The sequence below is a fragment of the Takifugu flavidus genome, chromosome 11 (assembly GCF_003711565.1).
Source record: "Takifugu flavidus isolate HTHZ2018 chromosome 11, ASM371156v2, whole genome shotgun sequence".
Classification (NCBI taxonomy): domain Eukaryota; kingdom Metazoa; phylum Chordata; class Actinopteri; order Tetraodontiformes; family Tetraodontidae; genus Takifugu; species Takifugu flavidus.
In genome coordinates, this window is record NC_079530.1 from 8347087 (window position 1) to 8361654 (window position 14568).

A 14568-nucleotide genomic window follows, 5' to 3' on the forward strand; every position below is an offset into this window, starting at 1 on the left:
AGCAGGGAGTAAATAATTGGACCTGGATCAGAGCATTAACATGTTTGACCCAATGTTTACTCAGTCAACGGTTGACTATGATAACATTTATTTCTATGACGCAGTTGATACTTAATTAATGAACGAACATGCAAAGCAGGCAATTTACTTGTATTTGTTTTAAAATTGCTCACCAATGATCCCATGAATATCCATGCTGCCCTGTGTGGAGAATAAGAGCTAAATCCTGTTTTGCCATATTTAGTTTGAACTCTGGATCATTCTGGGTTGATACCGGGAGGTCTGGAGAAAGAGTGCTTTGATCTTTATGTTCTGGTCAAACCTCGAACTGGAGAACCTTAAATGGGTCGAAGCTATTTACTCTTTCGAGGGATCTAATCGGAACTCCAGCTTTGTCCTAATCTGATTTAAGAATATTCTGTTTTATTTGAAGCTTTGCTTGCTCTAAACAATGACAGAATGACCCGATTGGACTGAAACCATCTGGGAGGTGTTATTATATATATCTGCATCATCTGCAGGACTGTGATCGAGTTCTGCAGAAGCAGGCCTGAAGTATGGACCCTTTATGTCTAATGTGTCTCCTCAACACCTCTGAAATGTCCCAGTGGGACATGAAATTGCCCTGTTAAAGGCATCGGCCTCTGAACTGTGTGATGCGGTGCAGCTGTGCAGCCGAGTCCTAAGTCCCTGTCCTTGTGCTGTGCGCACAGCATGTTTGCGTTCCGTAAATAGACTTTTGTTTGTCTTCCTCTGTGTTCAGTGATATTATTTTCAGTCCTTAATGTTTCTCAGCCCTGTAGCTTCAGCTGGGTGGGTGTCAGAAAATGCTCATGCCTTTCAAGACACCCCCCACCGCCCCGCCCACACATAAACACACACAGCTCACATTAAGACACCTTTTGATAGGCTTTTTTAAAGCTTTGATCATAATTGTGTTCACACAAAAATCTGCTTTTCCACCATATGAACCGTCACCTGGCAACAGGGACCTTTAGAGGTGCTTTGCTGCCACAGCAGCTTTGGTCTAAATTCTATAACGAAGTTGGTGGGTGAGCAGTAGTTTCAGAGTGTCCAGCTTTCTTTTGCAAGGCCGCTCTGTTGCCTTTAGTTTCCTAAACACTTTTACTGTTACTGTTTGCATCGTCTGCGCTGAATAATTTATAAAACTGGAGGAGTTTCAGAGCAGCGCCCATGTCTCTGTTCTGTGCCGTTCCCTTCAAGCTCCCCGCTGTCCATGTTTAACTATTAACACAAACCCAAGAACTTTGACATTTGGGTGTTTCTATGGGGAAATAATTTGTGTGGGTTTACAGGCAGATGTGAGAACATGGAGTTAAAACAGAGTGTGAGAACAGAGCTTGTTCAAACACTTAGTGCAGCTCCGAAGTGGTTCCCGGATGTGGAGACAGTAAAAAGCTTTGCTTATATTGATCTACGTGCATCTGCATGTGTGGCTCAGTTGCTCATGTAACTGCTTATGCGTCATATGTTTTTGTAAAATATTTTTTTAAGACCATTTCATGAAACCTGTGTTTCAACACATGCAACATGCAGAAATCTATTCACGTGTCCAGGGTGCTCAATATTTTATGTCTTCATGCTAGGATTTATTTCTTATTTTACTTTTTAAAGCAATTTGTTTAGCTTTCCCTTAACGCGCTTGATTCAGTTTAAAATTTTACAAATTCAGTTTTCCTCCTTTGGACAGCTTCCAGTATAATGTGGTTGCAGTTTACACGTGTGTCCACTAGAGGTGCTCTTCTCTCCTCAGAAATTCAGCAGGGGGTGGAGCAACAGCTTCTGGGGGCGGGGGTCTGTGAGGCTGACAGTCAGCAAAGCCCAATCACAGCACAGCTCTATGCTACCTCTTCTCTGTGGGCCAATCACAATGGACCAGAGGAACCCAATGGGAATGAGGCCAGTCTGATGTTAGCCAATCAGGAGAGAGGAGTAGAAGAGAGCAACAGTTCAGGGGGTAAACCTTTTTCACTTATGAGGTCTTTTACCCACAATTATGACTATAATTATAACTAATTATGACTTTTAATGTAACATACACAACCAAAACAGCCCAACTTTATTAAAGGATTAATTATATGCAAATCATCACACTTTTCCTCGCAGAAACTCTGCAAGAATTTAAACAAGTTTGACGCAAGGTTTGTCAGGTTTTTCCTTTTTATCTTTTAGAATTAATCTTAATAAGTCTTTTTTATTATTATTATTGTGTTCAAAGAATCATTCTTTAAAACCAAAGTATTAAAAACTTTTCAGAAACAGTATTTTGTGGGTTCAGGTTTACTTTGGAAGTGGAAACACAGAAATCCAGTTAGAACTGAGTATTTCTGACCGCGGCGTCAACACTTCTGGGTTGACAGTTTAGTTTAGACTCAACTTTGATTTTCCACAGCGTCCCAACTTATTTGAAGTCACGGCATTAAATCTGCCAGTGAACCAGAATCAAAGCAATAATGGGCTGTAACATACACGATCCTGTCAACACACCTCAACGCAGATGGAACTTTTATTCATCCGGCAGGTGTGTTTCTTTAAAACCTGACAGAATCCACCCTCACACTCTGCATGTCACTCGTAATTCACTCTGTATTTACCTTTCTGTAACCTTTCTGTAACACTGTTCTGCTTAACTTACCACTAACTCTTCTTCTCTCTTTCTTTCTTTCCCTCTTTTGGCTTTGCATGTTCCTTTCTCTTCATATACTCTCCACATCTTTGTCTTTCCCAGATTTATCATGTGACCATAAAATGGACGCATCCAGCCCCGGCTCCGTCTCCCGATAGCCACCTCCGCTCATGTCCGTCTTTGTCTCTCAGTAACCAGCTGCTTCTCCTAAATCACTGCTAACCCTCATGCTGCTAATACACACCTTCCTGCTGCGCCCCCTCCACCACGCACGCACACACACACACACACACACACACACACACACACACACACACACACACACATACACATCTCAGTTAATCTTAGGGAACAGGTCTACATTTAAGAGGTGAATAAAGTGCATAAATTCGGATTTTTGCCGGTTTCATATTTATTCAGTTCTGATTAAAGTTTACTGTCAAACTTAAATAAATCAATATGTTGGTGATTACACATGTGAAGGGGTTTATTTAACAGAAGGAGGTTTAGAAGATGTGACACACCAAAAACTAAAGCGACAGAGAGACTGGTGGAGAGGCGAGGAGTCTCGTTGCTATGGTGAGGTACAGACTGATGGATGACCTGGAGAGGCAGAGATTTGTGTTGGGACAAAGAGGAACGTAAAGATGGTAAAAGGATGATAAAGATGAAGCAATCAGACAGAGAAGAAGAAAGGGAAAATGAAGCCCTGCAGTGTGTGTGTGTGTGTGTGTGTGTGTGTGTGTGTGTGTGTGTGTGTCCTAGTTGCTACATACTGACAAACAAATTCTGCATTCTAATAGCTAATTGAGTCTTTTTGGGATTTAAGACATTCGCTGGTCCTCACTGTTAAGACATGGTTTTAAGGTTAAGATCGGGGTCAGGGCTCAGGTTTGGGAGTTAGTTGGGAGGGTTAGAGGTGGGGAATGCATTAGGTCTACAAAAAGTACTCACAAAAATGAAGTGCAAGGGTGAGTGTGTGTCTTGTTCTACATGCTACATAATGAGGACCACCTACAGAGTGAGGACCTTTTTGGGAAGAAAAGATATTGACTGGTCCTTGAAGGGCAAAGGTCATTTTTGGGGTTAGGACTTGGTTTTAAGATTAGAATTGGGTTTAGGTTAGGCTTAGGCAAGGAACTGGCGAATGTCCTATGTCTATTAAAGTCCCTACAAAAATAAGACAAAAAGAATAGAAAGTCCAATCTCCATGTCCAGACACAGGACTCAATCAGACCTCGATATCTGACCAGAGGGGCTGTTACATTTGTAGGTAAGCTGGCTGGTTCAGTGCCTGAGGAGGAAGAGGAGGAACCAAACCAGAGCGACTGATCCGAAGCAGGTGTCTCTGCAAACAAACGGCAGCTGGTTGGTGTCTTGGCCAAAAGAAGCGACTCTGGTGCCCATTTTGGGTGTGGAACATCAGGAGGAGGTGTGGATAATTAGGAGAAACCGTGCAGGTCTGATAACAGACCGCAGTTTGATTACACAATGACTCATCTCAATCATCTCTCTGTATGTTATCCATATTCCTGGTTGTCCTGATTTTGATATGAAAAATAAACTTAGAAATGCTGTCAGATTTCTACTGGAAAATTAAACAAAGAGTCCGTTCATTTAAGTCCTAATTTTAAGTTACAAATTGTATTTACTCACAATACTGCAACGTTTTTATACACATATTAGTGCTTTGTAGAGTAGTTTTACAGCAGTTTAGTGATTTGTTTAAAGTTAAATCACTTTTTCGCAATTTAGAATCACGTGACCACCGTGAGTGTTTTTTTCATTGTTCAGTGCCGTTGTGGGCGTGGCCTGACAGCAATCCATTTCATTATTAAAAAGCCTTAGTTATTAAAGGATGATCATTTTTGTCGCTGTACTGTTTTCTGATGATTTCCTGAAATTATGTCATATTAATTTTCCACCACGCAACATTTGTTAATCATGCTTTTCATCTTTCAGGTTACATTTCTGTCATCATACTGTTGTGATTCATGTTTGAATTAAAGGTTATTCTACAACGCTGAACTTTTTAGATGAATCTTTATCACAGAGAAAGGAAATCTGCCGTCACACAGACACCCGCAAAAACAAGTTCATCGTCGTTGGGGTGCGGCTAAAATATAAAATAAAAATTGAACGAAGATGTTTCTTTAATGCAACATTTTTCAAGGACACGTTTTGAACTTTTTTGGTTTTGGAGGTTTGCTTCCATCTTCTGGTCGTTCAGCTGTATTGCATGAAGGCGCCGTGGCCGATAAATATTTGTTGCTAATTTGGGGGAAGGAGTCATTGTAACTTGATACATTATATGTTATGGATCCATGTTGCCACATTTCTTTTGTAGCCCCCAAAACAGGCAAATTGGTCCTTGGTCCAGAGCTCTCACCCGGCGAGTCGAGAGGGATGTTTTGAATTTTCTTGCTGTTTTTGATGCCATAGTTGCCTTAGATGATCAATCTAGCGGTTGATCTTTTTCCCATCCTGCAGAAAATAAAAGGTTCTGTCATTTATTGCTCCGGAGCTTGGCAACAGCTCACCGTGCCAAAGATAGGCGTGATGACGTCGGTGCCGGCGTCACCCGGGCTTTGCGGATGTTGAAAGGATAATTAGCTGGGGGCTGAAAAGAGGCTGTTGTGGTTGGAATGAATTTATGCTGCTTTTACTGCCACCAATAAACGTCGAGCTAGGACACACCTGTGGAGCCGAGGCCAATGCGCCGGCGCGGCGAGTGTCCTGATGAGGAGGTTCCACGGAAAAAGATGAGAAAACAAATGCAGTAAACACAATTTAAAGATTCCATGTCGTCAGTAAGTTTCTGAAGCAGCACATCTGGCACCGTCTTCAGCTCCTCCTTTTTTACCAACAGATGTAAAAGGAAAGGAAGGAGGGGAAGCGAGGTGAAGGAGAAGCCCAGAAATGGGGGGAAGATTAAGGGGGCGGTGAAAGTTAATCCGCGACGCGGCCAACGAATCACAAGAGCCGGGGTCTGTTTACCAGCTGAACCCTGGAGCAGCCGAGCGGAGCGCGCATTCTGCCCCGGCTGCGCTGCGCATTCTACTCCGGCTGCGCTCCCCATGCGCTCGTTGTGCGCTCTTTGTTCCGAGCAGGAAGAGAAGAAATGGAGCTCTGCCCTCCACGGGAACTCTGAGGCCGCCGGGTAAAAACTCACCCGTGCCAGGGAGGAGGAAAGTCGACGTGGACTGGAGCTCCAAGCGCAAAGCGAAGAGAAGGAAGGAGAGGAAACAGGAAGGAGGGACTCGTGACAATGTTTTGAAAGGGACGCTGTTTAAAAATAATAAGGAAAGGCTGACCGAGTCCTCAGTCCTGCCACATACTTGATGTGACTCAAGTTATAAAAGTGGACGTTTACAGCCGGCCCAGCTGTTAAATCTTGTTTAAATGTCAGCACGTCAACAACCTGATTTCTACTCGCTCCAGCTCTCGCCACGCATCCTCCATCCTCTGAAAACTGAGCAGAAGTAGCAGAAGATCTGGACTTCATTCTATCCTGAAAGGCTTTCCTGGATCTTTCCTGCCCGATGCTGAAACGGTGAGTTTCAAGGAAGCAGATGCATCAGGCAAGTTTGTCCCGAGCGCAGCAATGAGGGAAAAGGTGATGTGGTGACACGGAGACGTCCTGTTCAGTGACATTTGAGCCTCAAGTTCTCGCTTGAAAACATGGGAAATGATACGTTTGGAGGAGAGCGGAGATGGGCTCAGGCTGTCTGTCTGTTGGGCTCCGCCGTAACAGCTGCTTCTGGGCTCCTGCTGACCTTTTAAACCTCTATGTGGTTGTCTCTTTGGAAATAAGTTATATTTTCCTCGGGGGCGTGTGGTAGAAATTGCATAACCGCTGCAGTCTATGCAAGTCCAAATGGTGTCGCCTGTTGTTGGCAGATTTTTCATTGTTTTTGTTGTTCTCTCCCTATAGGTTGTTAGTAATTCCAATCAGTACCAGTTTAATTCCAGGGGTTGACGCCCCTTTTACACTGCTGTCAGTAGGGGTTCAGACTTGTGCACTGGTGAGTCAGAATCTTAGTTGGCATTCCCTGGATTTCTTCTAGTTGTTCCTGCAAATTGGGATTTCTTAGTTTTTTTTGGGGTGTTTTTTTTTCATCAAACGTGGAAGATAGGAGAGATGTCAATTCACAAACGTGCGGCAATTTGGAGTCAGTTTTCCCAGAGTGTGGTTGAGAAAATGAAGGCTGAAAAACAAAACCACCAAATTGTAGGTACCCGGCGGTGGAGTGTTGACTATACAGGTCATTGCCACCGTTTAGAGCACGACCCTTGACCTTAAGAAATCGCACTTTGTTGTGGGTCAGGGTCAGACACTCACTTAAGGTGTGACAAACGTCTGGGCACCTTCAGGCAGAAAAACAAAAACACGTCTTTGCACCAACAGCAACGTCTGGGCCACAGCGTCATTCCTGCGGGTGCTGTAAAAGTCCACATCAAGGCGTTTTTCAGCTCTTTACAAATGAGATTTGTCCCTGAAGCCACTCTAAATGTCCTGAGGACAACAGGAGGGATTACAAGAGTTTCTGTGGAGGCTGGAGAGGCGGAGGCTCGTCTTCTGTGGCCTACAGCCGGGAGAACGACTCCACAAGACGGCAAATCAAACCAGAAAGACAAGAAGAATGACGCATTTGGATTTCTACGCACTGTAAACATTCACATTAGCATTCAATCTAGCGCAATTTCAAGCAAAAACTAGCATTGCTAATCGCAATCTTTAAATGCCATGTGTTGAACCGTCTGTGTTCCCTTTGTGTGCAATCATTAGGAACCCAGCAGGCTACATATCATGAGTCAGGGTAACAGTCTGCAGCTTTGTTTGCACGGTGCAGAAAGTTAAGTTTTAAGTGCTCATCAGAACACGAATTCCTGAGCCCTTTATCCTTTGTGCAAGGATGACGATGCTTCAAACGCTCGTTCTTTGTTGCGGAACAGTGAAGATGTGAAATGCAAAATACTAATGAAAGAATGTGATGATTCTCAGTGAACCTCATCGCAAATCTGGAATTTGAATTGATTTCTTTTGCATTTATAAAGCTTTGGGAGAGAAACGTCAGCCTTCGAGGGTGAGGCCTGTGTTTCTGTCTGTTGTCCAGCTCTGATGTACACGACTGTGCTTTGTCCTTCAGGTCGTCCACCTTTACTGCAACATGACATCGGAGGAGCTCTTCCACCTGCCCCTCAACGTCTACATCATCATCCTGGGCATCGGCCTCTTCATCCTCATGCTCAGCCTCTTGTTCTGCTGCTACATGTCCAGGTATGAACTCACATGTGGTCCGACACTGCCTTCTGCACGGGCTTTCCATCAACGCCCTCATTTTAAGCAATCAGAAACTGACTTCAAACATCAGTGATGAGCAAAAAGGAGGCCACAACGTCGGGTAGAACAGGAAGAGGAAGAACTGTTTTGAACTTTTCTTCACTCAGCGGTCGGTTTTGTCGGCTAAACCAGCAACGGAACCTCACAAGGGTCTGTAGCTGATGTAGGCCAAAGCTGCTTCAGAATGAGATCCCAGTATTCTATCTGAACGCGTGACCTCGAGCGGGTGGCTCGGCGATGATGCACGGCGATGTGCAGATGTTTACAAGAACCTGGCGCAATCTGAATTCCAGGACTGCTGATAGCATGGCGGCTGCTGAATCAGGCAGCGTGAAGAGACATGTCCATCTCTGGAAGACAGATACGGGGTTACCAGACTGTGGGAATTTCCATGACTCAAAATGACAACAAATCCGTCATTCTTTGTGCTTCGCAGACACAGACAACAAAGAACGAGAGAGAAATACGGTTATAATGAGGTAACCATTAAATATGAAGTTTAAATGACGGGCTTTATATTACTGAGGTTACAGATATGCATGTTTTTTTTCCCAATAGGTCGTTTTGAAGGGAGCAGGGAAGAAGCTGAGCCTTCTCGGCGTAAGTCGACGCAGCTTTTACTGGATAATGAGATAAGCGGAATGAGGAAAATGTTCTGCGGTGGTTTAGTGATTTAATGAAGTGTTTAAAATGGAGGAAAAATAAGTCATGGCTGCAGTCTAACACATTTAAGGCTGGAATGACCTCCAGTAAATCTGCAGTTTCCTGGAACATGAGGTGTTTTTTTCTGATAATTACATTTTCAGCGAACACCAATTATAGCAGGAAATGTTGCATGTTTAATCCGCATCTGGGTTCAAAGCGCGACCACATGACCGGGCCCGACTTCTGGGCTCAGAGCGGAAGAAACCCCTGGGGACAGTAAAATATATATGTATCTGCCTGTGTCTATATTTACTGCAGCATTTGACCTGGCTTCATTTTCTCATTTCAGCAAACATGCGCGGTGTGTTTAGAAGAGTTCTGCAGCCGAGACGAGCTGGGCGTGTGTCCATGCTCACATGCCTTTCATAAGAAGTAAGTCTTCCAGAATGACAATAAGGCGTTTTGCTGCTCTGAGGAAAACGGGTCTGGTGATGTTTTGTCTTTAGAGGTAACAGCTGTAGCGTTGGCAAACACACATGGACTAACCAGTTTGAAGACCCAGAAATTCCATTTTGAGCAGAATGTGTGTTTGGTCTAGCAGCTGAAATTGTTCTGGTGGATAGGAACGATGGCAGAAGTAAGATAGCGTCCAGCATCCTGAAGAGCAGATTCTTAACTTTTGGATGTGGGAACCTGCTCTTACAGGTCTAAAATCTGCAGGTTTGTATCATGACAGTAGATGGATACTGAAATCATCAGGTGTCTGATGGAAGTAGGCACCTGCGCAACATATTAAAAGTATTTAAAGCGCTAGCAGCTTGCATAGCCCCTAGCCTGGAGCTAAACTAGCCTCTAAAATGCTTTGAGCAAATTGTCTGTTTATTGGTGACCAAATTGTCCTAAAATTACCACCTCTGCCCCTCTGCCTTTCGCAGGTGTCTTTTAAAATGGTTAGAGATCCGCAGCGTCTGTCCCATGTGCAACAAACCGATATGTCGTCTCCGATCTGAACCTCCACAAGCATCTGAACGACCACAGACTCTCCTGGAGATCTGAGAAGAGAACTCGTGTCCAGCAGCACCTCACAACACCCTCACACACCAGTTTAATCACACAATTCACTGTGTAACGTCCTGTGGTTTTAGTAAACAAAGTGTTTATTTACCGTTTATTTAAGGTGTTTTTCTCAGTTCAACAGTGCAGAGCCAAAGATGTTTTCTTTACTTGGTGCACTAAATTCAATGCAGTAGGTCAAGAGAAACAACACCAGGTACACCACGTCTTGCCTTAAAGCTGGAAATGCAGAAAAAAACAGGAGCAGGTCTGAAGATTTATTCTCAGCTCTCCATTTTTTCAGCATATAGATGTAGTGCACTTAGAGAAGGTTGGAATTGAGCTGTGTTAGCCCATATAACAACTTCTGGTAACTTGTTTTGTTTGTTTTGTATGGTCCACTTCCAAAGAAAACACATTTTCATCTGTCTCATATGCTATTGTAAAGGAAAGAAGCTGCCATTAAGAGTTAGTCTCAAAAAGGCAAAATGAAGCCAAGCTACAGTCAGTGGTACCAATCCCAGAAAGGTCCTTAAAAATATTGCCAAAGGTGAACTATATAAACTGTACAACATAAGTCAAAGTATGTCGCTATGGCAACTCATATCATCAATACAGCGAATCATGAAGAAATCCGCTGGTGTGCGTTGATCGCCCCCTGTTGGACCATACAAAAAAACCCTAGATCCGGAAAAGTCGTCTTCATGTTTTCAAAATAAACGTCTCATTCATATCATGTTTGGAACTTTCGAAAATTACACGTCCTTTTGTGTTAATTTTATGTTATACAGTTGATATGATTCCAGTTCATGATTTTAACATTTTGATTCATGCAAATGAAGACGGACAGAAAATTGCATGGAATAACTTGTAGTTTCTTGCTTTGTCTCATCGGACTGTTGGACTTCTCGGGACCAAAGTCTGTTGTATTTTTTTTTTTAAATTTCAGTTTATTCTATTATGTTAGATGGAACTTTGACGAAAGGTATGCACCAGATGTGGGTTTAGGATGGCTGTATAAAATAAAGCGTCGAGGAAGCGTAACGCTTCGAGTAGAACGTTTTATTTTGAAGGTCCCGGACCGGAAATGTATGTTGTTGTTATAGCACGAGCACGGCGCGAGCGATGGAAATGAAGTGGACCGGTGTCGAAGTGTGAAAGTTTCAAACGAGTTCTTGTTATGTCCCCTTACGTATTTTTGTAAAAGTATCAAAAGGCATTCTTGTGCATGTCCCGTAAAATTGTCGTTTAAGCTGCAAACCAACACACACCCGATTCCTGTTTTATTTTTATAAAAGTAACTAAGCTGGTATTAGCCTGTTAGCTAAGCTCGGCTACGTCAGCGCAAGTCCACCTGTTAAGGTGCAAAAGAGTTTTGAGGCGATTAAAGAGTCTGTTTGAGGCCAACACTCTGTCGCAGAATGTCAATTGTTCCAGAAAAACGCAAGAGTCAACAAAGGTCGACAAGTTTATCCGACTGCGACTCGGACGATGAGGTGGGTTTTCGTTTATTTCTCACATGGACGCTAAAGTTGACCTCTTAAGGGAAAAGTTTAGAGTTAGATTTCAAGTGCCACAAATAAAAGACAATTTGAAATGAAGCACGTCGGTGTTTTTACCAAATCCAGCCTAATCTTGCACCAAACTGATGAAAGATTTGACAGAAAACGCTGATCTTCGAGGGTCATATGACGTCATCTCTAACAGTTTGTGCAAGTGTATGTATAGTTACATTTGCAAGAAACATACGTCAATATTTACATGCATGCATATTCCTTTCTTATGCTTCACATTTGGCACTGATTTGATTTGAAGAATTGGTAAAAATATTAATGCACATCCATGATTAAAATCCTTTCAAACCTACCTGGATCATAGCATCATGTTGCCTTTTTTTTTTGAAGAAAAAACTTTGTAAAGTGAAACCTGCACAACTCTTTCCTCTGACTACACTCTGCCTTCTGCAGCCGAAGATCCCCCTCAATCAGTTCTATCCCTACATTCGTTGTGGTCTTTGCTGTGGCTTCCTCATCGATGCCTCCACCATCACAGAATGCCTACACACATGTGAGTAATGAAAGATGTCTGTTAGGACAATTATCTGGCTCGTCCAGCTGCCTTCCCGCTAAAAGTGCCTAATGAGCTCCTGGAATTGTGTTGATCTCTCTGCCAGTTTGTAAAAGCTGCATCGTGAAGCACTTTTTCTACAGCAACAGATGCCCTACGTGCAGCATCGTGGTCCACGAGACACAACCCCTTTACAACATCAGGTATGTTTTGTTTTCTGATCTACATCATCCTCCCTGTTTGTTCTGTGCAGCCACATCGACAGGTTAATTCCTACAAAAGCAGAAAAACACGATACACACTTAAAGCAATTGAAGGTGTTTACTCGCGGCGGCACAGATTAAGGCCATTTGTCAGGCTCCTCGGCACCTTTCTGAATCCAAACCCTGGCACGATTTTCTTCAAGCGTAAATCCCGAAATCGCGAAGCACGGGTGTGTTGAGTTGACGTGAAGTCAATGTTTTTTTTCCCCCTGCAGGCCAGATCGGCAGCTCCAAGATATTGTTTACAAAATGGTCCCCTTCCTTGAAGAATGTGAGCGTTCCGATGCAGTTCACACACATTACATATAAGTTCATGAAAACTTGTCATCTGATAATTTCTTTTGTCCGGTGCAGTTGAACGAGAACAAATGAGGAACTTTTATAAATCAAGAGGATTGGAGGTACCAAACCCAGGTAAACCAGTTCATCCTTGAAGATCTTCTTTTGGGGGAAGAAAAATACAAAACTAGCATCCTGTTTTAATTGATGTGAGGTTTGTATGGAACATTTGCATGTAATAAGAATTCCAGAGATGTTTGACAGGGTTTAAGATCCTGTTCTTCCTCTGCAGAGATGTGTTGTTGCAGGACAAACCAGTTCAGTCTGTTTAGGAAAAGGAAAACTCACCAACTCCAACTGTCTTTTCCTCTCGTTGAGGTCAGGGCCAAATATGAAAAGTCAATAACAGGTCGCCTTCCTTCTCCTCTTCGTGATTTGCAGTGATTTCCTCCCCGAGTCCTGTCGTGTCCAAAAAGCAGAGGAAGGAACCTCTCCCCCAGTCGATATTCACCATCCCTCCCGAACTGAATGTGTCTCTGCTGCTTGAATTTGCCGGGTAAGAGTCCGAACGGGCCGGTTCTCTGTGTAAATATACTGAGCATGATGTGTTTTCGCCCCAGGCGGGACCATTTTACACACACTCGGCACAATGACAGGCGTTATATTAGTTATTGTTGGCCACATTATTCACTTCTGTGCTTTTCATTCAGGGCTGAACACGGCATCAACAACTACAAGGTACAATTTTTCGGTTGTAACTGTTTCATTAATGACTACTGTACACTCTCCACATTTAACTTTTCCTCTTAAGCCATTAGAGAGGCCGTATCTACGTGTGTCTGGCGAGGCCACCGTCCGCCACGTGGCGCTCTTCATCAGGAGGAAGATGGAGCTTAGCTCCACCTGCCAGGTGAGTGCGGCGACTGACGCCGCAGGCCAGAAGGGTCCCGATTCAGGACAGCATAATAATTTTGAGCGTGAGGATGCTGGCGTTAGATTCCTGTGACCCGGACCCCTCCCGAGAATAGAAAGGCAGGGGAGATTTTCAGACACGCCACCTACACCTGTGCGGCAGTGAAGCCAACTGCTCAGGTCAAACCTCAGCAGGTACCAGACTCTACTGCAGGACTCTCCTAATCTGATTACTCCAGAATAATGAGCGGCGTGGTGCCACAGCTCTGTCTGGGAGGTGCAGACATGTCGGAAGGGAAGATTACAAATACGAGCCGCCGGAGACAGACGTGTCCTCCAAGCACAGACCAACAGCCGAACTTTGTGCTTTCAGCCTTCAGCTTGGGTTAGGATCAGCAGCTTATGTGTGTGACTAAACCTGGAGTGGACAGAGAGACAAACTGACCTTATCACCAATTTTTATAGATGAAGGCTTCACAGCACTAGGCGGCTCTGAGGGCTGCCCTCATGCTAGACATTCACCATTTCTCCACGCTTTTGGGGGTTTCTGTTCTACCACCTGACCGTGCGTCTCCGTCTGGTCTCCAGGTGGACATGGCCTGTGGAGAGCACCTCCTGGATCACTGCCAGTCTCTCAAAGACATAAAGAAAATTGCGGGGAAAGAGGCGTATCAGGTGAGCAGCACGGAATGCTTTCACACCAAAGGGCTGTTTTACCACCCGGAGGAGTCTTGATTCTTTCCTTCTGTCCGTGCCGCTGCAGGACGGACTGCTGGTGCTGCACTTCGCCCTGGTCCTGCCCTCCGAGACATGAGCGGCGGCCGCTCAGATTCAAAGGGGAATTTGTCTTTTCACACTGGAGCTTCCCAACTTCACTTTTCATAACTGGACACAGCTGAAACATTGAGGAATGAGTTATATCTGATTCATTTTTGATCGTTATTTTATTCTGTCCCAACTGTGATTTTAGGGAGTTTAAAGTTCTTCCAAATGTGTGTTCTACTGAGCTACATCTGTCTTTTTTTTCTTTTTTTACATGTTTAATTTAACCGTTTTATTTTTTTTTGTGCCTACTGACTATGAATGTATATGTCCTTGATCAAAAACCAGCAAAATTATTTAAAATGTGATTTGTATATGTTTGATAAGTTTGTTTAAAAAAAGTGCTTTCCAACTTTGTTGGTTTTTTAATAAAAGTTTCCTGCTACATCTGTATTTCTTTTGTTTGTTTTTTTAATGCATTACATGCTATTTTCTCAGAGTTGCTGTATAAATCCAAATATTTCTCAGTTTTTTTGATGGGATCGTGTTATAATGGAAACTCTTGTTGCAAACTTGACTCTAAAAGGACGAGGAAG

General features: G+C 43.5%; 2 protein-coding genes and 2 long non-coding RNA genes across 5 annotated transcripts in view; 2 read left to right on the plus strand and 2 right to left on the minus strand.

The window, feature by feature from the left end:
* The window catches only part of LOC130533474 (uncharacterized), a 6204-nt gene extending 3380 nt beyond the window's left edge, over positions 1 to 2824 (minus strand). Inside the window, exon 1 of the long non-coding RNA XR_008952589.1 lies at positions 2657 to 2824. This is a non-coding gene — a long non-coding RNA (uncharacterized LOC130533474). The remainder of the gene's footprint in view (positions 1 to 2656) is intronic.
* LOC130533472 (uncharacterized) overlaps positions 1 to 3119 on the plus strand; it is a 7074-nt gene extending 3955 nt beyond the window's left edge. Inside the window, exons 5-6 of one of the 2 annotated variants that reach the window (XM_057046909.1) lie at positions 1775 to 1978; positions 2750 to 3119. In XM_057046909.1, the coding sequence (XP_056902889.1) occupies positions 1775 to 1978; positions 2750 to 2805 (260 nt within the window). In that variant the 3' untranslated portion in view covers positions 2806 to 3119. Of the gene's footprint in view, positions 1 to 1774 lie in introns of both variants that reach the window. The other variant, XM_057046907.1, reaches the window with a different exon arrangement.
* A 1554-nt stretch (positions 3120 to 4673) lies between these two features.
* LOC130533475 (uncharacterized) lies at positions 4674 to 6566 on the minus strand. Its single transcript, XR_008952590.1, has 2 exons — positions 5345 to 6566; positions 4674 to 5267 (listed from the first exon to the last, which is right to left on the minus strand). It is a non-coding gene; the product is annotated as an uncharacterized LOC130533475 (long non-coding RNA).
* Positions 6567 to 9690: 3124 nt separating this feature from the next.
* Positions 9691 to 14425, plus strand: pcgf6 (polycomb group ring finger 6). The gene is made up of 10 exons (XM_057046906.1): positions 9691 to 11185; positions 11657 to 11756; positions 11863 to 11959; positions 12235 to 12290; positions 12374 to 12433; positions 12740 to 12854; positions 13009 to 13036; positions 13110 to 13208; positions 13799 to 13885; positions 13974 to 14425. The coding sequence occupies exons 1-10, from the start codon at positions 11111 to 11113 to the stop codon at positions 14022 to 14024; spliced, it is 768 nt and encodes a 255-aa protein (XP_056902886.1). The 5' UTR covers positions 9691 to 11110; the 3' UTR covers positions 14025 to 14425.
* The last annotated feature ends 143 nt before the right edge of the window (positions 14426 to 14568 follow it).

Bases quoted from the DNA above. Each gene is read 5' to 3' on its own strand.
- pcgf6 (XM_057046906.1), top strand. From the start codon at position 11,111: ATGTCAATTGTTCCAGAAAAACGCAAGAGTCAACAAAGGTCGACAAGT. The intron at 11,960-12,234 runs GTATGTTTTGTT...TTCCCCCTGCAG, and splicing joins CAACCCCTTTACAACATCAG to GCCAGATCGGCAGCTCCAAG. The intron at 13,209-13,798 runs GTGAGTGCGGCG...TCTGGTCTCCAG, and splicing joins AGCTTAGCTCCACCTGCCAG to GTGGACATGGCCTGTGGAGA.